This window comes from Garra rufa, chromosome 11 (assembly GCF_049309525.1).
Source record: "Garra rufa chromosome 11, GarRuf1.0, whole genome shotgun sequence".
In the NCBI taxonomy this organism is placed as follows: Eukaryota; Metazoa; Chordata; class Actinopteri; order Cypriniformes; family Cyprinidae; genus Garra; species Garra rufa.
In genome coordinates, this window is record NC_133371.1 from 1,830,345 (window position 1) to 1,857,198 (window position 26,854).

The window sequence follows — 26,854 nt, forward strand, 5'->3', positions numbered from 1 at the left end:
CGTTTGTTAATTAAAGATCACTTAAAACTTTTGCTTACCACAGACCCAGAATGGTTTTCGATTAATTTTTTTTTTTTTTTAAATAAAATTAAAAACCATGATAATCTAAAAAAAAGTGAAATAGTTATCACTATTTCAATATGTAGCATGTGAAAATGCTCTTTTAAAAGAGTATATTTTCTACAGTTTCTAAATTTACAGGGGCAAAAGTGTCCAAAGTTGAATAAACACTGATGTACACTTTTGTACACAATTTTTCGCAAGCATTTTTATAAATTAATGACACCTAACATAATATAGATGTACAAACTGAGCTGCAAGCCAATCATGAGCACCTGGCCCTTTAATTTTCACACCAATATCAAATCAAGGGCTACATACAGTAAGATTTCTTTGATTTTCTCATCTATTTGCAGGTGCAAGACGTCAAAGACGTTCGTGGTGAGTCCAGCCTCTTGATATACTCATATTGAACAGTATAAACTATGACTTTAATAATTTGCATTGAGAAACACTGATAAGAGAGGACACAATACATGTGACATGATTCTCACTCTCACCAGATGCTGAGCCGCTGCCTCATATTCCTGTGGTGGAGGTCATGTCTGATGAGGAGCCAGACACTGCTAATGTGCCCTTCTCTCCAAGGTATGTGTTAATCAGCTGTCAGAAGCTAATCTGAACTCTCATTCTGACTGAACTCCTTTAATCTGTCTCTTTCAGGGTAATGGAATGGATCAAGCATGGTTTTGAGAAGGTAGTTCCTCACTCTCCTGTCCATCTTCGTCCTCCCGCTGCTACAGAAGCACCTGTCCAGAAGGCTGCTTCTGCTCCTGTGACTCCCTGCAAACAAGAGCCAGGTAAATTTTAAAAAATCAAGAATGTTAGGCTTCCTTGGTGACTGAGTGGTCTGCATCTGACGTTTTTTTTCTATTTAGCACCTGCACCAACACCAGATCCTGCACCTCCACCTGCACCTGCGCCCGCACCAGCACCTGCACCTGCACCTGCACCTGCACCTGCAGCCCCACCTGCATCTGCACCTGCAGCTCCTGAGGAACCTAAAGTAGCTGAGGATTCCAAAGGCACCAAGTAAGTGTCCATCTGCTTCCCTTACAATGTCTATGGCTATGTTGACCAACCAAGCTTTGAAATCTTGGTTAAATATAGACATGGTTTTGTTATTTTGTGTGTTTGTTTGTTTGTTTGTATAGTTTTTGGTTTTGTGTTTTGTTTTTGTTTTGCATTAGTATTGTTTTTGTTTTGTGTTTGGGTTTTGTTTGTTTGTTATTTTTGTTTTTGTGTGATTTTGTTTTGTGTTTACTTTGGGTTTTGTTTTTGCTTTACTTTGTATTGTTTTGTGTTTTTTTAGGTGTTTTTTTTTGTTTGTTTTATTTATTTACTTTGTGTTTGTTTTGTTTTTGCCTTTTGCTTTTGTTTTATTTTTGCTGTTGTTTTTATTTTAGTTTTGTTTATTTGCTTTAGTTTTTTTCATGTTTGTTTTGTTTTTGCCTTTTCTTTTGTGTTTGTTTTGTTTTAGTATAATTTTTGGTGTTGTTTTAACTTTTGTTTCGTTTATTTGCATTGTGTTTGTTTTTGCTTGTTTTTTTTATTTTTATTTTTTTGCATGTTTTGTTTCGTTTTTGTTTTGTGATCGTTTTGTTTCATTTTGTTTTAGTTTTTTCCTTTTTGTTTTTTAATTTTGTAAGATTTTTGTGGGAGTTATTTGTTTTGTGTGTTTTGTTTGGTTTTTGTTTGTTTTGCTTTTTAGTTTTTGTTTGTTTTTTGTTTTGTGCTTTTGTTTTATTTTGTTTGTATTGTTTTTTCTGTTTTTGTTTTTTATTTAGTTTTTGTTTGATAGTTGTGTTGTTGTTTTTTTCATGTTTTGTTTAGTTTTTGCTTTTTTGTTTGTTTCGCTTGTTTTATTTAGTTTGTTTTGTTTTTAATTATATTAGTTTTTGTGTTTTTTTTGTTTTGTTTTGTATGTTTAGTTTTTTTAATTTTCTTTTTTGTTAGTTTTGGTTTTTGTTGTGTTTGTTTATTTAGTTTTTTTTTCAGTTTTTTATTGTGGGGGGTATTTTGTTTGTTTTGTTTGGTTTTGTGCTTTTGTTTTATTTTGTTTGTATTTTTTTGTTTTTGTTTTGTTTTTTATTTAGTTTTTGTTTGATTTTTGCATTGTTGTTTTTTCCATGTTTTGTTTGGTTTTTGTTTTCTTTTTTGTTTGTTTTGCTTGTTAGTTTTGTTTATTTAGTTGTTTTGTTTTTAATTTTGTTCAATTTTTGTGTTTTTTTTTTTGTTTTGCTTTCTTTTTTTAGTATTTGTTAGTTTTGTTTTTTGTTGTGTTTGTTTATTTAGTTTTTTCTGGTTTTTATGTATTTATTTATTGTAGGGGGTATTTTGTGTGTTGGTTTTTGTTTGTTTTGCTTGTTATTTTTAGTTTTATTTCATTTTGTTTGTATTGATTTTTTGATTGCTTTTTTGATTTTTTCGTGTTTTGTTTATTTTGTTTCATTTGTTGCAGTTTTTTTTTTTTTTTTTTTGATTTTTTTTTTTTTTTTTTTTTTGCTTGTTAGTTTTTGTTTGTTTTGGTTGGTTTTTGTTTTGTGTTTGTTTTTTGTTTGTCATTTGTTATGTTTCATTTTGTTTGTTTTGGTTTTGTGTTTGTTTAGATTGCTTTTCTTGTGTTTTTTTTGTTTTGTGTACATGACAGTTATCTGAAGCCTTTTAATGTTTGCATGAACGTAAAATGTCTTTACATACAAGTAAGTCTAATGATAATAAATTATACATTTCATTTGTTTTCAAGTATGGTTGGCTGGATTGTACAGGGGCTCGGACGCATCATACCACAACCAGTAGTGAAACCAAAAGAGGTAATCTGCAAACACTGTCCTCTTTAAACTAGTGTAATGTGTGTAAAAACAAAGAAATACTTCAGTGCTAGTTTCCCATTTACCCATTTCCTCTGTGTTTATTTGCAGGACGGCTCTGATATCGTTCAAAACGGTACGTATTTTTTAACACATCTTTACAAACGCAGATATAATGACTACAGACAGCTTTGCAAGACAGGGTGTTTTGTCCCCCAAGATCATATATTTGAAAATATCAGAGGCATTGCTTTTCTCTCACTGCTTATTTGTAGGTGGAGGTGTTAACTCAGCTCCTCTTCTCCTTCTGTTTCAGGGGAGAAGGCCGTTAAAGCCCCCTAAACATAAGGAGAAGACGACTGGAAGAGTCATTACCTCCACACAGAGACAGCGAGAGACGTTCAGACAGACACACATACTAATATCCTCTAGTTTGATACAGCTACATCAGCTTTGGACATTTGTAGCAGTTCAAAGTACTGTATTCATGTAATCTTCCTTGGTGATTTTTGCTAAAAATGTATTACAGATTCATGTGCTGGCTTGTTAAATGCGATGGTTGTTTAGTGCTTTGATGATTAGGCTACCTCACAGAGACATGCAGTAAACACACAGAGTTTACAATGTCATGTATTGCTTATTTATTTTCTGTCTGCATTTGCACCAACAGTGTTACTAAACATTAAAAATTTCCGCCTTTGATTGGTCAGATATTCCAGCAGGTTTTGAGGAAATCAACTTAGTAGCATTGTCTATGAATGGTAAACCGGGATGGTAGAAAGTTTAACATAACGTTTAGCGTAAAAAAAAAAAAAACACTTACTTTCTTTCTCTGTATTTTTGTCTTGTTTTCCAGTATAATATATCTAAACATTCAATCAAGACACAAGCAAAATGACAATATATTAAATCTTGTTTTCTAAAAAATAATTTATCATTAAATTGAGAAAAAAAATCTCCTGAAGGGATAGAAAAAATAAATGTCATTCAAAAGGAAGTTTATTCTTCTTACCCCAATGACAGATATTTTTTCTAGTTTTAAACATAAACTTGCTTTATTTTGACACATTTTTTAGAAAACAAGACTTGATTACTTATGTCATTTTGCTATTTAAGTAAATAAGAGCATTTAGATATTTGTACAGGAAAACAAGACAAAAAATGCTGAGTAAGAAAGTAATTTTTGCAGTGTCAACGAGCACAGTTATATACAATATGCTTGCCATAAAACAAAAAAGAAAAAGGAAAAAAAAAAAAGCCCATAAATCCCCATGCCGCTAAATGCTTTTGCCAATGTTGCCTGCTATAAAAAGCAACAGTTAGTCTAAATGCTTTGAAAAACAAATCGCATGAGCTGTTTTACCATGCTAAGGATGTTAGCAAAGCCACAAATCAATGTGGGGCATTCTTATGCTGTATATTGATGTTATTTATGTTTATGTTTTATTGCTAACACAACACAGGCAGCTACCTTACTTTGTCAGCTGTATGAAACCAATAATAAATAAATGATTTCAAAAAGCAGATTGTTTGTTGTGTGGTCAGAGCATAAATGCGTAAAATGCTTGTAAAAGTGTTTGTGGAAAAAACACTACTGTATTATTTGCAACTGCAGCTAAAAGTTTAATTAATTTTTTTAAATACATTTCTATTTCAGTAAGTTTGAACGCTTTAGGACATATGCCGTAAGTGTTTCATCAGCTAGATTTTAACTTACAAAATGTGCAAATTTTGCCATTGGGGTTTAAATATGTTGCTTCTCAGTACATAATGAAGACATGCAATGAATTAGTAGCTTTAATAATTTAAAAAAGAAGCAAAAATACAGTTTGAACAGCTGCCAATTGCCCAAAACCTCTCTAAAACCATCTAAAACCAAAACAGACCAGACTAATCTGTATAGATATGTTTGGAGACCAGCAAACCACTTTGGGCTTCAGTGGGATCAGTGCTGTAATGCACAGTCTTTGCCATTGGAAGTGACTCTATCTTTCGATTCGGAGGAAATCATGTGTCAAATCATGCATTGACACAAAAACATTCGGTAGAAAAGGAAAACTATCACAAACATGTCAAATTCTCAGTCTTTGAGTCTAATGTCAGCCTATGACCCGTGATTTTTCCTGTTGTTGGTGTAGTGTGCATCCTGCAGGACCCGTGTGATATGGTTCTGGAGGAGGTGGACCCAGACTGGGAGGCCCAGCAGAGAGAGCAGGGCTCAGGGCAGGATGTCCAGGTGCCGCAGGAGGGCTCATCCCTGCTGCAGGTGCTGCCCAATATCCTGCCGCACGTGCTGGCCATGCAGGAGCAGGAGGACGCAGAGACCCAGACTGAACGCTGGACGCCTCTCATCGAGAGCATCAAGAAGGAAGCGGAGGAGACTGCCATAGCAAACATAGAGGAGAGGTGAGAGCAAGTGGTTTGGATCTCAGTCACCTTGTAGTGGATTTAACTATGCTATATTTGCTCCTCTGCCAAGTTTGTATGTTTGCCCACTGACAAAGAAATGATCAGTCTGTAATTTTAATGGTAGGTTTATTTTAACACTGAGAGACAGAATAACAAAAAATCCAGAAAAACACATTTCAAAAAGTTATAAATTGATTTGCATTTTATTGAGTAAAATAAGTATTTGATCCCCTATCAATCAACAAGATTTCTGGCTCCCAGGTGTCTTTTATACAGGCCACGAGCTGAGATTAGGAGCACTCTTCTAAAGGGAGTGCTCCTAATCTCAATCTGTTACCTGTATAAAAGACACCTGTCCACAGAAGCTATCAATCAATCAGATTCCAAACTCTCCACCATGACCAAGACCAAAGAGCTGTCCAAGGATGTCAGGGACAAGATTGTAGACCTACACAAGGCTGGAATGGGCTACAAGACCATCGCCAAGCAGCTTAGTGAGAGGGTGACAACAGTTGGTGCGATTATTTGCAAATGTAAAAAAACACAATATAACTATCAATCTCCCTCGGTCTGGGGCTCCATGCAAGATCTCACCTCGTGGAGTTTCAATGATCATGAAAACAGTAAGGAATCAGTCCAGAACTACACAGGAGGATCTTGTCAATGATCTCAAGGCAGTTGGGACCATAGTCACCAAGAAAACAATTGGTAACACACTACGCTGCTCAAGAAAGCACATGTACAGGCCCATCTGAGGTTTGCCAATGAACATCTAAATAATTCAGAGGAGAACTGGGTGAAAGTGTTGTGGTCAGATGAGACCAAAATCGTGCTCTTTGGCATCAACTCAACTCGCCGTGTTTGGAGGAGGAGGAATGCTGCCTATGACCCCAAGAACACCATCCCCACCGTCAAACATGGAGGTGGAAACATTACGCTTTGGGGTGTTTTTCTGCTAAGGGGACAGAACAACTGCACCGCATCAAAGGGACCATGGACAGGGCCATGTACCATCAAATCTTGGGTGAGAACCTCCTCCCCTCAGCCAGGGCAATGAAAATGAGTCGTGGATGGGTATTCCAGCATGACAATGACCCAAAACACACGGTCAAGGCAACAAAGGAGTGGCTCAAGAAGAAGCACAGTAAGGTCCTGGAGTGGCCTAGCCAGTCTCCAGACCTTAATCCCATAGAAAATCTGTGGATTTGTTCGAGTTGCCAAATGTCAGCCTCAAAAACCTTAATGACTCCCACATGAGATGTGTGCAAACCTGCTGGCCAACTACAAAAAATGTCTGACCTCTGTGATTGCCAACAAGGGTTTTGCCACCAAGTACTAGGTCATGTTTTGCGAAGGGGTCAAATACTTATTTCACTCCTTAAAAAGCAAATCAATTTATAACATTTTTGAAATGTGTTTTTCTGTTTTTCTGTTGTTATTCTGTCTCTCACTGTTCAAATAAACCTCCCATTAAAATGATGGACTTATCATTTGTTTGTAAGTGGGCAAACGTACAAAATCAAATATTCCCTCACTGCATAATTTAGGAGAACATGAAGCTCATAAGAAATTCAGGTATCAAAATAATTTGTCGCAATTTTGAGTTTCCTAATGAGAAGCTGCTCATAAATACCCCCAGAAGTCATATAGCATTTTTGATCATTTTAATAACATGTGGAGGCATAATATCACTGTGTATGTGTGTGTAGACTGCAGCAGGAGCGTGTGGAAGCAGCTCGTATGGCGGAGGATCTGGCCCGGCAGGCTGCAGAATTGGCCGTCAGACAACTGGAAGAAGAGCACACAGCACAGATCATCATTGACACAAAAACTGAAGAGCCGGACATTGACGATCAGTAAGTCACAAACACAGTACAAACTCAGTGAGGAATTGAGTCATGCCCTGTTCTGTGTTCGCTAAGGCTGAGATCTGGGGTGTGATAAACCACAAAGTGGCTACAAAAGTTGTTTGCCACCAATGCGCTGTCTCTATCTTTTATACTGTCCCTTTCTCTCTCACACACATACACATGCATAAACACACTAACAGTGTTTTCAGAATTCACCTGTTCACTGTTTGTTTTAACAAAGACTGCCAAATATCCAGGAGGAAGAGAATGAAGAAGATCCAGAGTAAGTGTTTCCCCTCCATTACGCTCTAGCTCCTTGCTTTCTGCCAGGGTCCAAAATTAACACATTTGCCAAATAACAAAAACAGGAACAATAGTCTTTGGTCTAGAATTAGATTTTAATAGTGTAGATTTTAGTCTATTTCTATTAGCTTTGTGGTCCTCTGTATGCTTTATTACAATACATTACAATACAATACAATCTACTAAAGAAAACAGGTTGTGTGTCTAAAGATTTACCTCAAAACTATTTTAACTTTTTTAAGCCCCCCCAAAAAAACATTACTGTTCAAAATTTAAGTAAGAATTTTGAAAGAAGATTATGTTCACCAAAAATGCAGTAAAATATTTTCATACAATGTAAAATAACTGTTTACTTATTGAACATGAATTGTAATTTATTCCTGTTATTAAAGCTGAATTTTCAGTATCATTACTTCAGTTTTCCTCCAGAAATCATTCTAATTTGCTCAAAAAAACATTTCATTTGTATCATTAATGTTGAAAACAGTTGTGCTCAGTTGTGAAAACCGTGATCATTTTTAAGGATTTTTTGAACAGCATTTATTTAAAGTAGGTATTTTTTGCAACATTATACATGCAACATTATTAATGTTACTTTTGATCAATTTAATCTGATGTTGCTGAAAAAAGTGTTTGTTTCTTTTTAAAAGAAAATAAATAAATAAATAAATAAATACTGACCCCAAAATTTTGGATGGTGATTTATAAAAAATACAAATAATATATTAACAAAATCACGTCTTATCTATATATTTTTCTTTTTTAACCGATAAATTAAATTCAATTATTAAATTCAATTCAATTCAATTAATTAAATTTTATATAATGTAATATGATATAATATAATGTAAATTAAATAAAATTGTATATGATGCTGCAAGTGACCCAATGTCTTTTGGTCTTGGTCACTAATCTGTGGTACACTAAAACAAATTTTCACTCTATAATTAATACATTTTATAATTAACAAAGACATGCCATAAAACATAAACATACAATTAAATGCCAAGTTTTGAAAAGAAAAAAAAAAATTGTGTTGTCTTGTTAAACATATTAAATATTATACTGTAATTATAATAAATATTATTGTAATAATATTTACAACTTCAAATAGTTTTTTAGTGTATGATTAATAATCACAAATCCTATATATTTTCTACATTTATAGATTTTTTAAATTATTGTAAAATGCAGTTTCATGGTCGATTTAAAATAAATAAATAAATTAATAATAAAAAAAGCATGGCTAGTACCTATTTCACTTTCCATTCGCAGGTGTGGCAAAAAAAAAAAAATATTTTGAACTCTGCTTCCAGCCTTCAGTGCTGCAACTTTCCTCACAGCAGAGTGAATGATAATATGATAAAATAAGTGGATCCGAGTTCTTGCTTGCTTCTCTTTACCGCTGTACCGTTATTTTACTATACTATTTTACTCGCCATACAGGTTACAGCCGCTCCATGAAGAGAGCGAGGAGGAGAATGAGGATAGTAAGATCACAGAGTAAGGCCTTCATCCTCAGAGCTATGCAGCAAAGAGCTAGCAGCCTGTGCATTGCACTACCTTAGTAGTTGATTTGACATGTCAAACAGTAATAGCGGGGTCCTTTAACACAACATTATACTTCATTAAAGCTGCAGCACATGCTTTAGTTGCTGTTTATATCTACACAGCCTCCACGCTGCCTTTACAGTTCCTGTAAAACTAGTTTGAAAAAGTAGAGCATGTACTCTTTGTCATAATCTTTGAGCATTGTCTTTATATATCAGGTATATATTGATATACAAAATATCTTGAATAACTTTCATTTGATATTCAATAAACATCTTAATACATTTGTTTTAAAAAGGTAATTATGTATAATCCTAATATTGTAATATTGTGAAATATTGTTAAATGTAATTTATTCCTCAGATGCAAAGCTGAGTTTTTCTTTAGTGTCACATGATCCTTCAGAATTAATTACTACAAACTTTTGGCCAGTAATATACATTAAAAAAAAATTTAAATTAGAGAGATGTTTCTTTAAATCAAAGCAAATGTCTTCTGAACGTTGTCACAGTCTGTAAAAAGACAAACCATTGCAAATTCAGAGGTGTCCCACTTTTGAGTACTTTGTTATTTAGGGTATGATGTTAGATGCTTAATTTAGGCTTCATCCCGCTTTACCACGTCACTATAAAGCATCCTGTCTGAAAACCAGAACAGCTGATGCCAAAAAAGCTTCTAGGCCAAAGCACTTAAGTAGAAGTAGGACAGAGTTTCAGTCTTGCTGATGCTGCTGCATACTGCAGTGCTGAATTCAGAAAGCCAGAAAGTCATGGAATTAAACCGAAATGTGCACTTTTTATTAAAATTTCGCAACCAACTTGACAGTGCCGACATGAAAAGGTATGTTAGACTGGCCTACATTAGATTTAGCATAGGCCTATTAAACATAGATTTTACCTACATTACACCATATGCTACTCATATTCTACTATAACTAGGGTGACCATACACTCTCTTTTTCCCAGACATGTCCTCTTTTTGGCCTTAAAAAATTGCATTCCTAAATCGCCCAAAATGTCCGGGATTCGGCTTTTGCTTTCTACAGTTGCCATTTATTGTATGCCTTTTTGTATTAAAGGTTGTATCAGCGATTCTAGGCTGAAACATAAAGTGTCAAATTCAGCTGACCTTTCTTCACGATCCGCTCGCTGCCTGCCCCATAAATTGGCTGAAAAAAAAAACGCGTCTCTGTGGTCAGCCTAGGGTCCGAGTGTAACTAAGGAGGTCTGGAGACAGGCGTTCGGATCCAAATGCAGGCTTTATTAGAAGGCGTGGTAAACAGACAGGGTCAATCACCGACAAACAACAACAACGAGGATAATCCAAAGAGTAGTCAAACTCAGGCAGAAGGTCGGGGCTGGCAGCGAGAATCAAAACACGGGGAGGAGTCCAGGAATCAAACACAGGGAAAACAAACACGGAAAGAAACGCTCGGAAATAAAGACCATACGGAACTATAAGACTTCGCCCCGGAAGTGTGTGTGTCTGTGGCTTAAATGCATGTGGGTGAATGTGAAACAGGTGTGTGCAGCAATCAGTGCAGTGGAAAACGAGGAGCAGGTGTGTGCAGTGATTGGTGCAGTGGCTTGTGGGGATTGCAGTCCAGAAGTGTGGTGCAAGAGTTCATGATGACAGGATCGACCAGATACGTGACACCGAGATATGCCAAAAAGCAATCGGTGCTACCAACGATTCCACAGCAAAACAAACAGTGTTCCAACCAATCACCGTCAGGGGTTTGGTGTTGTGGACTTTCGTACTGGTGCAGGGATGTGAGGGAGGCAGAGCGAAAGTCCACAACACCAAACCCCTGACGCTGATTGGTTGGAACACTGTTTGTTTTGCTGTGGAATCGTTGGTAGCACCGATTGTTTTGTTTTTTTGGCATATCTCGGACCCTAGGCTGACCACAGAGACGCGTTTTTTTTTCAGCCAATTTATGGGGCAGGCAGCGAGCGGATCATAAAGAAAGGTCAGCTGAATTTGACACTTTATGTTTCAGGCTTGAAATCACTGATACAACCTTTAAAGCCTTGCGCAGAGCTGTTTTCTTAAAGGGGTCCTATTATACTTTTCACTTTTTGAATTTTAGCTAGTGTGTGGTGTGTATGTTTGGGCATAAAAAACATCTACAAAGTTACAAATCTCAAAGTCCACTCCAAAGGGAGATATTTAGTTTTTTTAAAAATCCCTTTTCAAGAACTACAACGAACGGCTCCTTTGGACTACACAGCATTGTTTTCTAGATGCTCTGATGTCACAACGGGTGGGGAGGGACGGGGTGTGGGATTCACCTAACTTTAGAGATGTAGCATGGACAGCCACTTCTGGGATGCTTCAACGAATTATTTAAAACGTAAGTATCACTTTAATCTAGATTGCGCAGTTGTACACAGAACTTGCTGCTTTGTGAAGATGCGTGGCAGGACTGAAACACCGTCTAAGCTGTTCTCCAATTGCAGCGCAGTGCAGTGGCTCAGAACTAATCAAGCCATTTGTCTTAGCCTGGGGAGAAAGCTATTGTAATAATGTAAATTATGTGAAAAATAATGCATTTTTCGAACCACCAAGCATGAGAGCATGTTCTTGTGCACCCCCAAAACAAAATGAAGACTTTGTAAAAGACCATAATAGGACCCCTTTAATCCCGCTTCTGCAAACATTCTAGTATTGAATATAATTTTCGCATTATAGCCTACCTGTGATGAAACTGTGGTAGATATTAGTTTTGTGAAGGATGGCCACTGTGGTAGGAAGCTTTTTAGCTGTTTTTATGATCAATCTTCGTAACGGTGACTGTAAAATATGTTGTTTTGTTATCAAAATGACATACTACTATAACACCATGTAAGACATGCCACAAAAAGTATTTACTGATAGAGTTTTGTCATGTTACACCACTACTGGGCTAACAGCTGGGCTGCTGAAAAGTTAAGTCACACCGCTACTTTTAGTTAAAAGTTGTGTCAGCAATCTAATCTTGCCAGAGGATTCTTCTTCACAAAAGTAGGTGAAAGGAGTACAAAAAGTGAAGTGACCATCATACAGTTTGTTGCATTTGCTGGTTAAAATATTACAATAGTACAATATAAAAAAAAAATTGCTAAAGATTTACTCACCCTCAGGCCATCCAAAATTTAGGTGAGTTTGTTTATTCATGGGAACAGATTTGGAGAAATGAATCATTCCATCACTTGCTTACCAATGGATCCGCTGCAGTGAATGTGTTCCGTCAGAATGGGAGTCCAAACAGCTGATAAAAACATCATAATAATCCACAAGTAATCCACAACAGTCCTGTCCATCAGTTAGCGTCCTGTGTTTTAAAACAAATCCATCATTGAGGCATTTTTTAACTTTTTTAACCATCACTTCTGGACAAAGTCCATAATCCTCCAGTGAAAACGTCCATCCCCTGTTGTCGTCTTACATCAAAATCCACCAACATATTTCATATTCATACCCCTGGCAAATTCTGACTTAAAGTTACTTTTATTCAACCAGCAAGTTTTTTTCTGACACAGGAAATGACACAGGCTTCTCCCAAAAGACAATAAGACGATGTACAAGAGGCATCATTGTGGAAAAAAATATTTCTCAGCTTTTATTTACATTTGAACAAAAAGTGGCATGTCCAAAATTATTCATACCCTTCTCAATAATCAATAGAAAAGCCTTTATTGGCTATTACAGCAATTAAACGCTTCCTATAATTGCTGACCAACTTTTTGCATGTCTCCACTGGTATTTTTGCCCATTCATCTTTAGCGATGAGCTCCAACTCTTTCAGATTGGAGGGTCTCCTTGCCATCACCCTGATCTTTAGCCCCCTTCACAGATTCTCAATTGGATTTAAGTCAGGAATCTGGCTGGGCCACTGCAAAATGTTAATGTTTTTCATTTCTTAACCCCTTTTGCTGTGTTTTGGGTGGTTGTCATGCTGAAATGTTTCTCTGCAGACTGCCTGATGTTGTTGTTGCTGTTTTTCACCCGTTGAGTTGTTTAAAACAGCTGTTCCCAATGAATCAGGGTAATTAGGATGCTTTAGAACTTTTGGACTATTTGGAATGGTATAGAATTTTGGATTTTCCCATAGACTGTAACAGTTTGCAAAAGGTATGAATAATTTTGGACATGCCACTGAGAATTTTTTTTTCCACAATGATGCCTCGTGTACATTGTCTATCTTTTGGGAGAAGCCGCTGTCATTTCCAGTCCAAAAAAAACCTTGCTGGTTGAATAAAAGTAACTTTAAGTCAGATTTGCTAGGGGTATGAATAATTTCAGGCTTGACTGTACATCTTGGCTGGCCTGAGAGTGAGTACATTTTCAGCACATTTTCATTGTTGGATGAACTATTTCTTTATGAAAGGAATAAACTGGATTTAAAAACAAGCGATCAGCTGAGAGATGTGTTTGTCTTTCAGAATAGTTGATTTTCTTGTCAGTTCCTTTCGAGTTTTATCTGGTCAACACCTGCAGATCTGATTGATGGCAGTCTCTGAACGCCTGTGATAGACTGGTTGTGTTGCCATGACTAGACTCCTGCTTAAACCCCTTTTCAGGAGCATGGTGGACATCTGCCCGGCAGAGCCTTCGCCACACGAATCTGAGGTTTCAGATCAAGCACTACAAGCTGATCCGGTCTCACGACCTGTGACCACTCAGCCAGAGCGTGCCACATCTTTACCTCCTGATGCTGACCAGGTAACATTGCTTCAAACCTGGTACTAGTACTACAGTATTTGCAAGTTTGGGATGATATTTCAATGTTCTTGAAAGAAATTGATTTTTTTTTTCACCAAGGCAACAGCTAATTGATCAAAAACAGGCAGAACATTATTACTATATTTTCCAGAACACAAGTTGCGTGTTTTATCATTGGAAACGTGCTGATATTCATATTCCGTAGTGACTTGTATAATGCAATTAATGCCAAGCACATAAACATGCATGAAATGCACACATTTGGAATAAGAATGCTTATAGTGTTTATAAAGTTCGTAAACATTTTGCTTTATTTACAGCAATGCAATTTTGTCCCCTTGCAATTTATAGTCAGGTGTGACTTATTTGCTGGAAATGTTCTGTTACTGGTAATGTACTGCTATTAATGTTTAATTATGTAATGTTTACATTTGCAATTATGCATTTTATGCATTTATGCTTTTATCGAACGAGACTTGCATAGCATTAATAATTTTAAGGTTCAGTTTACATTTTTAGCAATTCATGCATTCCCTGGAAATCAAATCTATGACCTTTTCGTTGCTTACAGGAATGCAATTATGAAAATGCTGCTACATAATGGAGAAATTATTGTAATGTGCTTAGTTGGTACATTAGAAACCATTGAATTAATTGGATGAATGAATCAATGAGATGAAATATTAATAAATGACAGAATGCACAAAGCCTTCTTAATTGTCACTGCAGCTAGCAGAGGATTCTTTTAATAGAGAATTTAGTTGAAATAGAAAGTCATTTGAACAACTGTTGGTGAATAAAATAATTTTTTTTAAGTAGATTTCTTTCACACTGTAAGATTATGTAAGAGTATGTAAATTAAAGAAAGATCATTATGTTTCACAAATACTATTTCAATTTTTATACATTAAAATTTCACATTTAATTGGATGTGTTTGTTACAAGCTGTTTCTTTATAATTATTTGTGAAATGTACTAAATGAATAAACATTTCTAGAGCCTTTTAGTGCAAAAAAAATACAGCTATATGCAGCTATACACATTTTGAAATGTTGGGGAATTGGACATTTTTGACTTTGCTGTCTTATGCATGTTTGCTTTTATTTATCTTCTGTTGTTACAGGAAGAGGAACCTCCTGAAGAAGGATGTGGAGGTCGGTGTGAACATAAGCACACACACATACTGTACATACATACAGTGCTGCTTGAAAGTTTGTGAACCCTTTAGAATTTTCTATATTTCTGCATAAATATGACCCAAAACATCATCAGAAGTCCTGAAAGTAGGCAAAGAGAACTTGCTCAAACAAGTGAGAGAAAAAATATTTTCTTTGTCATTTATTTATTGAGAAAAATAATCCAGAGTTACATATATGTGCATTGCAAAAGTATGTAAATCTTTGCTTTCAGCATCTAGTGTGACCCCCTTTTGCTGCAGTAATTGAAGGTAAAATTCGGATCAGTCCTGCACAATAACCTGTAGGAGTTTGAGCCCATTCCTTAGTGCAGAACCACTTCAACTCTGTGATGTTGGTGGGTTTCCTCCTATGAACTGTTTGCTTAGGTCCTTCCACAACATTTTAATTGGAATAAGGTCTTGACTTTGACTCAGCCATTCCAAAACATTAACTTTGCTCTTCTTTAAACATTCTTTGATAGAAAGACTTGTGTGCTTGGGGTTGTTGTCTTGCTGCGTGACCCACATTCTCTTGAGACTCTGTTCTCAAACAGATGTCATGACGTTTTCCTTTAGAATTTGCTGGTGTAATTCAGAATTCATTTGTTCCATCAATGATAGCAGGCTGTCCTGGCCAAGATGCAGCAAAACAGGCCCAAGCCATGATACTACCTCGACCATGTTTAACAGATGGGATAAGATTCTTAAGCTGGAATGCAGTGTTTTCTTTTCTCCAAACATAACAGTTTTTCATTTAAACTAATAAGTTCTATTTTGGTTTCATCCATCCATTAAACCTTTCTCCAATAGTCCTCTGGCTTGTCCACATGATCTTTAGCAAGCAATTTTCTTTTTATAGAACAGTAGCTTTCTTCTTGCAACTCTGTCATGCACACCATGATTGCTCAGTGTTCTGCTGATGGTGGGCTCATGAACATTAACATTAGCCATTGTGAGAAAGGCCTTTAGTTGCTTAGAAGTTACCCTGGGACCTTTTGCAACCTCACAGACTATTACACATTCTGCTTTGGAGTGATCTTTGTTGGTCGACCACTTCTCAGGAAGGTAACAGTGGTCTTGAATTTCCTCCATTTGTACACAATCTGTCTGTCTGCGGATTTGTGGAGTCCAAACTCTTTAGAGATTTTTTTGTAACCTTTTCTGGCCTGATGTGCAACATCAACTCTTTTTCCGAGGTCCTCAGTAATCTCCTTTGTTCGTGACATGATTTACTTCCCTGTTCTTTGAATAAAACAGGTCACATACTGACATTTAATAGTCATTGCACTGACTGAAAACACATCTGCACATCTGCTCTAATTTCACCTTTAAATTAACTGCTAATCCAAGAGATTCACATACTTTTGCAATGTAACACTGGATCATTTTTCTCAATAAATGAATGACAAAGAAATTATTTTTCTCTTACTAGTTTGATTGGGTTCTCTTTGTCTACCTTCAGGACTTATATGAAAATCTGATGATGTTTTGGGTCATATTTATGCAGACTTTCACGCATGCATGTACATATACATAAGTATAAAGATGCACAGTATAAACCAACTGAACATTACTGTAACTGTTGATATCCAGTTTGTACATAACCAATGAAACATCCAATAACTGAAGTGGTTTGCCTGTCTGCAGTGCCTGCTAACTGTACTGGCGTAAAGAGCTGGATTCTTCGCATCCCCCATGCTTCCACATGCCTGAACAGCTTACATCTCCTGAAAAACAATAATGTTCCCCTGCCCAAGATGCCCTCCGATCTCTTGCTGCTATATCAGGAGATGTCCCAGCTCCCAAAACAAGCCAACCAATGCTTCCAGAACGTTCTCCATCGCCTCAACATCCTCAAGCCCATGTAGAACGCCTAGCAGCAGCATGTAGTCTTGGAGTTAGAATCTGTAGCTAGTGGATTTTATTCTTAAAACACCCAAGACACCCATAGTCATCCCAAACCAAAGTGTCTTAAAATCCAAACCATCCCATGCTTCAGACCTATAGACACAAAGTGCCCTACAGTTACAAAAAGACACCAAACCTCCAGCAATCTCTCAGGTGAACTGACTGTGCTAGATACCGTAGTGCTGTGCTGTGCTGTGCTGTGCTGTTTGTTGTGTGCCAGTTATCCGTTTAATAATGCAAGAACCAGTGTTAATATTGTTCACACTTACGGTTAGAGCTTTTTTTAAATTCTACCACATAGTGTGTACTATTGACATGAATTTTTTTGCCTCAAATCTTGCATCCTGTTGAGGAGAAATGTGCTGGACAATAAAATGGATGAAAAACCCTTTAGACATATATTGAATATACTAGGGATGTAACGGTATTGTAAATACCGTCGTACCGCAATAACTCATTTTTTCGATACTATCGTGGTCGCATGACTCGATAAAACAATAGGTCTTCTGAGAAAAGTTTTCTCAGGCGAATGGAGCGAACGGGAGGTAGCGGGAACTACATTTCCCATCAGCCCAGGCGTGGCCATCATCCATTGCGGTCTGTTGTCGCTATAGACTGTAGCAGCAAGGAAAAGAGATTGCTGTCCGGCGGTACGTCCTAGAAGCGGTGCCTTTGCAGCAGCGCAGCGATCGTTTCGGCACCTAGACGAGTCTATTTTTGGCTGCGCTGTCTGCGCTGAATTAATGTTACAGTGCATTGTTCGCTGTAAAAATTAACATGGATTGACACGGAAATGGACCATAAATGCATATAAATTTCACAGTCAACACGTGGCTTTTTGGCTAGATTTAAAATAAGGAAAGGTGCAGTTTTAAATAAACTAGGCAACATAATAGATGCACTTGTCCAGGTAGAAAAGTTTTTTAAAGGATTGTTTTTAATAAAGATTTAATGCGAAAGAAAGGCATGAGAGCCTACTGCACTGCAAAAAAAAATGCTTTTCTTACTTAGAATTTTGTCTTGTTTCCAGCCAAAATATCTAAATATTATTAAATCAAGAAGGATTTTCTAGACAAGTAAAAATTATTGTCTTGTTTTTAGTAAAAACAAGTCAAAATTAAGTGAGTTTTTGTTTAAAACAAGCTAAATAATCTGTCAATGGGGTAAGAAAAAAAATCTTATTTCAAGCAGACAACTAGATTCAGACAACTCATTCAGCTAAAATGATTTGACTGTTTTTTTACATGCTTTAATTATTTTTTGTTACTAAAATAGTTTCTAAAGTTTCTGTTTCAAAGTTTACAGATAGATGGCAAATGTGTATGCCATATGTTCAGTGTTCATGTAAACTGTTTAATAAACACTTCTGGCACTTTTTTCGTGTCTCTTCATTAGTTTTGTTTTTCCTGTAAATGATTCAATAAATACCGTACCGTGCCATTCATACCGAGGTATTACCGTACCGTGAAGTTTTGATACCGTTACATCCCTAGAATATACTGAATATCACAGAGATCTAAAGGTCTTTTGACGTGCACATATTTACAAATTATTATAGAGTATAGGGATGAAAGGTGCAAGCATTTCACTGTCATTTGTGACTAGAAAAGATATGTCCAAACTGTGAGATGTATTTAGGAGCATGTGTGTGCAAATTAGAAAAGTTAAGAGTCCTTAAGTTTTCAGGATATTTAAGGTCCCTCGTTTTAAATTTGTAGCCGACAATAGTAAATGACAGACATTTCGATGTCAAGGTGCATTTCAGTCTTATTCATAATTAAAAGTTCCACATTATAAATAAAGTTTTTTTCTGGTTATTATTGGTGTCGTGGTTACACGGGTTAAAATTGGCATATGAACAGGGTTCCTAAACTTTTTATAAGGTATGGAGTTTGATTTTTTTTGGGGGTGGGGGGGGGGGGGTAATTTTCAGGTCTGGATAAGTATTTGAATTACTATTTTAAAGAATGTGAATGTAGCCTTTAATATTTTAAGATTTATTATCCACAGCAAGATTCAATGGTTGTGTGTTTCTTTCTTGGTTATCCGGCCATAGTCTGTTTATCATATCTCACAAATAATGAGTTTTTAGTTTTTAGAGAATTTTAGCGCTAAATGTCATTGTGTGTGTGCTCTCAGAAAGCACCCATGTGAAGCCTGCACTGAAGATAGAGGAAGTGGAAGATGGCGAGATGACCGTTCCTCAAATCATTGTCCCTTCAGAGATAGACTCAATGACCCTCACTGTTCCTGTGACAAAAATGATGTCCCGCAGGTTAGTGTTTAATCAGTGTTTGATTTATTAATATTACCTATAAGCTAAATAGTTTGGTGAGCTCCTGTTTTTTTCTTTCCACCTTTAGCAAAGCTGTGGATTCAGAGTAAGTTGTTTTTTTTATCTAGTTTGTAAAACTACAGCTGCTACAGTAAAGACTTTTAAGTGTCATAGCTGAGGTCAAAAGTTCACATCATCATTTCAGAATCTGCAAAATGTTAATTGTTTTCAAAATTAGATAAGAGGGATCATACAAAATGCATGTTATTGTTTATTTAGTACTGACCTCAATAAGATATTTCACATAAAAGATGATTACATATAGTCCACAAGAGAAAATAATAGTTGAATTTATAAGAATGACCCTGTTCAAAAGTTTACATACACTTGATTCTTAATACTGTATTGTTACCTGAATGATCCACAGCTGTGTTTTGTTGTTGTTGTTGTTGTTGTTGTTGTTGTTGTTTAGTATAGTTTTCATGAGTCCCTTGTTTGTCCTGAACAGTTAAGCTGCCCGCTGTTCTTCAGGAAAATCCTTCAGGTCCCACAAATTCTTTGGTTTTCCAACATTTTTGTGTATTTGAACCCTTTCCAACAATGACTGTATGATTTTGAGATCCATCTTTTGACACTCAAGACAACTGAGGGACTCATATGCAACTATTACAGAAGGTTCAAATGCTTACTGATGCTAAAGAAGAAAAAAAAATACATTAAGAGCTGGGGGTGAAAACTTTAAGAGCTGGAAGATCAGGGTAAATTTAACTTATTTTGTCATCTGGGAAGTAGCTTCTGTAGCTTCTGAAGGGCAGTACTAAATGGAAAAATATGATATTTAGGCAAAATAAGAAAAATGTACACATCTCCATTCTGTTCAAAAGTTTTCACCCCCCATTAATGAATGTTTTTTTTCTTCTGAAGCATCAGTGAGCGTTTGAACCTTCTGTAATAGTTGCATATGAGTCCCTCAGTTGTCCTCAGTGTGAAAAGATGGATCTCAAAATCATACAGTCAATGTTGGAAAAGGTTCAAATACACAAAAATGATGGAAAACCAAAGAATTTGTGGGACCTGAAGGATTTTCCTGAAGAACAGCGGGCAGCTTAACTGTTCAGGACAAACAAGGGATTCATGAAAACTATCACTAAACACTAAAAAAAAAAAACACACAGCTGTGGATCCTTTAGGTAAGAGGACACTATTGAACATGCATTTAGTATGATCCCTTTTATTTTGGTAAAATAATTCACATTTTGCAGATTCTGAAAGGGGGGTGTAAATTTTTGACCTTAACTGTATATTGTTGTTCAAAAGAATGCAGGAGGAGATGGCTCATGGTGAGGAAGATGAAGACCCAATGGACCCAAACAAGTCTGATCTACTTACTGTGGATGAGTAAGTCTTTAAAAACCCTTTGTCTCAAAACTTTTAGACTCAACTGAAATGTGAACAAACTTCATGCAATCAATCTGATATGACTTCCTCTGATATGTTGTCACTTTTCATGTAGAGGCCTTGAGCGTCCGACATCTGCAGCCAGTCAGACAAGTATTGTTGTGAATGAGCGTCTGCAGGAGCTGGTAAAGCTCTTTAAAGAGCGAACAGACCGTGCAAGAGACAGACTGGTCGATCCAGACGAGTCTGATGATGAAAGCCCTTCGGCGTGTGAGTACACTTTTATTTGCGGTGTATTAGTTTAGTGATGGTCAAGGATAGATAGTTTCTTTACCTCTGATATTTGAACCCTAGCTCCGGCCAAAAAACCTGCCGATGCCCCACCTCCACCACCTCCTCCAGAGGAAAAGAAAGATGCTGAGGAGAAAGCTGAAGAGGAGGTGGAAATCTATGAGTTTATGGGATACAAATTCCCAGTTCCTCAGTTCAAAATGCCCCAGATTCCTGATTGGCTGAGAGTCATATTGGAGTACCGTTTCCCATCCAGCATTGATCCCTACACCGGTGAGATCCTCAACCAGCTGTTAAAATTAAAATATAATGGAAGAAGTGTTATTCCTTTATTCTTATTTTAAGAAGTAAATTCTACAGTGCAGTAGAGGTATATTTCCATTATAATTTCTTCAAGTTAACCTTAAAAAGTTATTTTGGCGAGATGCCATGAAGACCTTTGAGTTCGGTGTGTAATAGTTTTTATCAAATTTAATGCTAAAATGCTGGTGAAGTGACACTTTTTTAAGTTAAGTGGACTTAAAATTACAGAAAAAACATTAAAAAATACACTGTATAATATGGCCTCTTCAAAATGCCATACTAAAGACTAAATACTGTATACCGTAAGCCTGCTGATTCTTTCTTTCGCAGATTTGATCTATGTGGTGTGGCTGTTCTTTGTGACGTTCGCGTGGAACTGGAATGTTTGGCTGATCCCTGTGCGCTGCACTTTCCCGTACCAGACGCCTGAGAACATTCACTGGTGGCTGTTTATGGACTACCTCTGTGATGGCATTTATATTCTCGACATCTTTGTTATGCAGCCCAGACTGCAGTTTGTGAGAGGAGGGGACATTGTGGTGAGCGAAAGCACCCTGCTGCAACAAACACAACAGTTATTAACTTTTGACAACTAGAAAGTGTAGCAACATTTGCACAGTGTATCTACTATTTTACATATTATTTTATTTTGTATATAATATTTGATATACACTATATTGCCAAAAGTATTGGGACACTCTCTTCTAATGAAAACGTTTGATTACTTTAGTAATTTCCATGAGTACAAATCTTAATGTTTTAAGCATTTAATGATATTCTAGGGAATTGTGTGCTTCTAATTTTATAGCAACAGTTTGGACAGGACCCTTTCTATTCTAACATGACAATCCCTTTGTGTATAAGGCAAGGTTCATAGAAAAATGATTGATTCAGTCAGTGTGGAAGAACTTAACTGTTCTGCATAAAGCCAAGTCCTAATCCCAGCTGAACACCTCTGGTGTGACTTTAAATGCAACCTTGAGCCAAAAACTCATCACCAAACACCAATGACTTGTGCATACACTATATGGAGAAAAGTATTGGGACACCCCCTTCTTTAGAACAGAAAAAGACACTTCCAAAACTGTGGCAACAAAGATGGAAGCATAATTCATGCATTTAAAAATTGTATTTCCATCTCTGTTGCAACAGTTTTGGATTTGTTTAAAATGACTGTACCCATATGTACAAGTCATTGGTGTTTGGTGATGAGTTTTTGGCTCAAGGTCTGCATTTAAAGTCACACCAGAGGTGTTCAGCTGGAATTAGGACTTGGCTTTATGCAGACCATTCAAGATCTTCCACACTGACTGAATTGATTATTTTATTTTGAACCTTGCTTTATACACAGAGGCATTGTCATGTTAGAATAGAAAATGGTCCTGTCCAAACTGTTGTTATAAAATTAGAAGCACAATTCCCTAGAATATCATTATATGCTTAAACATTAAGATTTGTACTCATGGAAATTACTAAAGTAGTTAAACCTGTTCATTAGAAGGGGTGTCCCAATACTTTTGGCAATATCTTTCAAGCATTACAAATTAAATTGTGTAAAATGTTTTGCTTAAAATTGTGCTTGGCACAATTATGGAAGCCCATTTCCACCACAGAATAAAAAAAAGGCAACTTTTTTATCTTACAATTCAGAATTTTTTGCAATTTTGAGTTTAAATCTCATAATTCCTAGAAAACTCAGAGCTGAGAGATAAGAAATCACAATTCAAAAAAACAAAGAAAAGATACAAATTCGCAATTGCACAAAGCTGAGGAAAAAGTTGTAAAGAGTTTATTTTTTATTCTGTGGCAGAAACAAAAAGCTAAATTGTGAGTTGTATACTTAAAATTCAGAGATAAATTTCAGAATTATGAGATGTAAACCCAGAATTCTGAGGGAAAAAGTCAGAATTCCGATAAACAGTTGAGACCAAAAGTTTACATACATCTTTCAGAATCTGCCAAATGCTAATCATTTTACCAACACAAGAGGGATCATACAAAATGCATGTCATTTGTTATTTAGTACTGACCTGAATAAGATATTTACATAAAATACATTTACATATATAATCCACAAGAGAAAATTTATAAAAATGACCCTGATTCTTAATACTTAATACTTAATACTTAATACTGTGTTGAACAAAGATGCGTTAAGAGCAGAATGAACAGAATGAAAAGGTGTTCATTTTTCTTATTTTGCCTAAATATCATATTTTTTTTCATTTAGTACTGCCCTTTAGAAGCTAGAAAGGATACTTACATGTTTTCCAGAAGACCTGATCTTCAAATTCAAAAAGTTTTCACCCCCTTCTATTAATGCATTGTGTTTCCTTCAGAAGCATCAGTGAGTGTTTGAACCTTCTGTAATAGTTGCATTTGAGTCCCTCAGTTGTCCTCAGTGTGAAAAGATGGAGCTCAAAATCATACAGTCATTGTTGGAAAGGGTTCTTTGGTTTTTCAGAAATGCTGAAAAACCAAAGAATTTGTAGGACCTGAAGGATTTTTCTGAAGAACAGCAGGCAGTTTAACTGTTCAGGACAAACAAGGGACTCATGAACAACTATCAGTAAACAAAAAAAAAACACAGCTGTGGACCATTCAGGTAACAACACGGTATTAAGAATCAAGTGTATGTAAACTTTTAAACAGGGTAATTTTTTGTGAATTAAACTATTATTTTCTCTTATATGACTATGTAAACATCTTTTACGTGAAATCGCTTAGTTAGGTCAGTAATAAATCAAAACTAACATGCAATTTGTATAATCCCTCTTATTTTGGTTAAATAATTATCATTTTGCAGATTTTGAAAGGTATATGCAAACTTTTGACTTCAACTGTATAAACTCTCAAAATCTCACAATTCTAACTTTTTTTCTCTCAAAACTGTGAGAAACTCATGAGATAAAAACCCAAAATTATGAGAAAACAGAATTGTTTTGAGGCCACAGTCTGTTTTATTTTGTCTGGCTACTATTTTATGTTTTGTCTGGCTCAGTGTGACAAAAAAGAAATGAGAGACAACTACAGGCAAACAGAGCGATTCAAGGTAAAACTTATTTTTTTTAAGTTTATGCATTGCCACCGAACAAATAACTTCAGTCAGTTAGTGAACCTTCCACTGGTGCTGGATGTTTCAGATGGATGTGATCAGTCTTTTTCCACTGGATTTCCTGTACGTCTTCACCGGCGTCAAATCGCTCTTGAGGTTTCCTCGCCTTCTAAAGGTAAATAAATAAATGCACCGACCCTAATCTCATCCATTTTCCATTTTCATCATATCTTTAATACTTACACTTACTCTGTGCCCTTTTTGTAGTACAATGCATTCTTTGAGTTTAATGATCGTCTAGAAGCTGTGATGAGCAAAGCCTACATTTACAGGTAAGTCCAGATGCCAGCACTAGAGGTCACTATAACACAACGCGGGCTCCTCTTAAAGGGACAGTTCACCCAAAATTGAATTTCATTGGCATGTAATTGCAGGGTTATCCGGACGAGTGCATACCTGCTGTACTCTCTGCACTGTAATGCCTGTATTTTCTATTGGGGTTCTGACTATGAAGGACTGGGTTCGACCAAATGGGTCTATAACGGCAAAGGAAACAGGTGAGCTTATCGGTCTCAGTCTATTTCTCAGTGGTGTATTGTGTTCAGTGTAGATAAAGTAATATGAGTCTGTGTTTGTGGCATATAGTTATATTCGCTGCTACTACTTTGCTGTGAAGACTCTGATCACCATTGGAGGATTGCCTGATCCCACCACTGTCTTTGAAATCGTCTTCCAATTGGTCAACTACTTCGTAGGAGTCTTTGCTTTCTCCATCATGATTGGTCAGGTGGGAGTCATACAAGATTCTGGGCGAATCTTAAGATAATATTTTATTTCAAAATCAAAAGAAAAAACTAAGAAATTATATTTTACACAAAGAAAATAAGACTTATTTAGGAACACAAAGTATCATTGTTTTCATTACTTACCCCAATTTTTAAAACTAAGATCTCGTTACTGTAATATAAAAAAAATGCATTTTTGAACTATAAATACTTGAAAAATGTACCCTTTTTTGTAGTACAGTAATTAGATTTGGGGGAATTGAAAAAAACTGAAAATGTGATTTATTGTACCTATATAACTTTTTTACACAATTATAGTATTATCTAATCAGTTATTATATGTAACTTAAACTAAAACCATTAAAAACTTTGTAATCAACTTTAACTTATTTCAACATTTTTAGCATTCTTAGCAAGTGTCAGACTGATTAATTGTGATTAATCACATCCAAAATAAAAGTTATGGTATATGATTTATGTTATATATAAATATATATTACATATATCTCTTAAATATATACATGTTTGTATAAATATATACATAGTACACACACATATATTACATAAACACAAACCTTATTTGGAATATGATTAATCAATTTGACTAACAATGAAATACAATAATAAAAACTATATAGACATATTAAAAAATTATAATAATAGATAGAATAGAATATTCTATTAATAAATAAATAAAAAATAATTGTCCAGATATTGTTTAATTAGACTGTCGGTGGAATAGAATGTTATAAAAAAAACTAATTTTAATTAAATTTTAAATGTAAAATTTAAATTTAAAAATGTACTGTTTTTTATAATAAAGACAAAACAGACAAAAAGAAATGATTAAAAATGACTAAAACTACTACTTAAATTAAAATTAAAAATTAAAAAAAAACTCAAAATGTTAACAGAAGGTATAAAATGACACTAAAATCACACTGTATCTAAAATCATTAATCACAAATAGGATATTCAATTATTATTCTATTAATAAATAAAACAAAAATGAATTGTCCAGATATTGGTTAATTAGACTGTCAGTGGAATAGAATGTTATAAAATAAAAATATATTTTTTTAATTTTAATTTAAAGTGTTATAAAATAGACTGTTAAAAAATAAAAATATAAAAAATATTTTTAAAATATTTTTTAGCATTTTTAGCATTCTCAGCTAGTGTCAAATTGATTAATTGCGATTAATCACATCCAAAATAAAAGTTAAGGTATATGATTTATGTTATATATAAATATATATTACATATATCTCTTAAATATATACATGTGTGTATTGATATATATATACACATATGACTTACAATGAACTAATGACTAAAAATTACTAAAACTACTACTAAAATTAAAAATTAACTGCAATTTTGAAACTAAATGAAATGAAACTAAAATCACACTGTAATCACACTGTAAGATATTTTATTAATATTCTATTAATAAATTTTAAAAAATGAATTGTTCTGAAATTGGTTAATTAGACTGTCGGTGGAATAGAATGTTATAAAATATAAAAATAAAATAAAAATATTTTTAAAAAATATATATATATTTGACATAAAATAAAAACCTTTGTCTTCGTGCAAATTATAATTTCGCATTTTTGTTTTGTTTTTGAGTTATGCTACACTTTGGCCACTGATCTATATATTATGTCACTTTAAAGATGATCAAATCATAAAACTGCAGTGTAAAGTCTTGTTTTCCTCTGTGCTCTGTGTGTGTGTGTACTCATAGATGAGAGACGTAGTTGGAGCCGCCACTGCAGGTGAGGCCTATTACAGACACTGTGTGGACAGCACCGTCAAATACATGAGCTCCTACAGGATCCCCCGTGAGGTACAGAATCGCATCAAGGTCTGGTACGACTACACCTGGAAGTCGCAAGGCATGCTGGGTAAGTGGAATTCCATTCCACTAGATGTTTCCATTTGATAAGTGTGTTTTGGCTGTTTCATG

General features: G+C 35.4%; 1 protein-coding gene across 3 annotated transcripts in view; it reads left to right on the top strand.

Moving 5' to 3' along the window:
* LOC141345126 (uncharacterized) overlaps window positions 1-26,854 on the top strand; it is a 49,835-nt gene that overhangs the window by 13,209 nt on the left and 9,772 nt on the right. For 2 of the 3 annotated variants that reach the window (XM_073850011.1, XM_073850009.1), the window contains 25 exons: window positions 417-441; window positions 564-648; window positions 724-860; window positions 939-1,092; window positions 2,807-2,873; window positions 2,982-3,006; window positions 5,009-5,276; window positions 6,989-7,135; window positions 7,371-7,412; window positions 8,879-8,935; window positions 9,809-9,823; window positions 13,549-13,690; window positions 14,814-14,844; window positions 18,915-19,050; window positions 19,139-19,156; window positions 20,368-20,448; window positions 20,564-20,718; window positions 20,803-21,012; window positions 21,373-21,581; window positions 24,044-24,094; window positions 24,186-24,272; window positions 24,365-24,429; window positions 24,532-24,654; window positions 24,743-24,884; window positions 26,633-26,792. In XM_073850011.1, the coding sequence (XP_073706112.1) occupies window positions 417-441; window positions 564-648; window positions 724-860; window positions 939-1,092; window positions 2,807-2,873; window positions 2,982-3,006; window positions 5,009-5,276; window positions 6,989-7,135; window positions 7,371-7,412; window positions 8,879-8,935; window positions 9,809-9,823; window positions 13,549-13,690; window positions 14,814-14,844; window positions 18,915-19,050; window positions 19,139-19,156; window positions 20,368-20,448; window positions 20,564-20,718; window positions 20,803-21,012; window positions 21,373-21,581; window positions 24,044-24,094; window positions 24,186-24,272; window positions 24,365-24,429; window positions 24,532-24,654; window positions 24,743-24,884; window positions 26,633-26,792 (2,632 nt within the window). The remainder of the gene's footprint in view (window positions 1-416; window positions 442-563; window positions 649-723; window positions 861-938; window positions 1,093-2,806; window positions 2,874-2,981; window positions 3,007-5,008; window positions 5,277-6,988; window positions 7,136-7,370; window positions 7,413-8,878; window positions 8,936-9,808; window positions 9,824-13,548; window positions 13,691-14,813; window positions 14,845-18,914; window positions 19,051-19,138; window positions 19,157-20,367; window positions 20,449-20,563; window positions 20,719-20,802; window positions 21,013-21,372; window positions 21,582-24,043; window positions 24,095-24,185; window positions 24,273-24,364; window positions 24,430-24,531; window positions 24,655-24,742; window positions 24,885-26,632; window positions 26,793-26,854) is intronic. The other variant, XM_073850010.1, reaches the window with a different exon arrangement.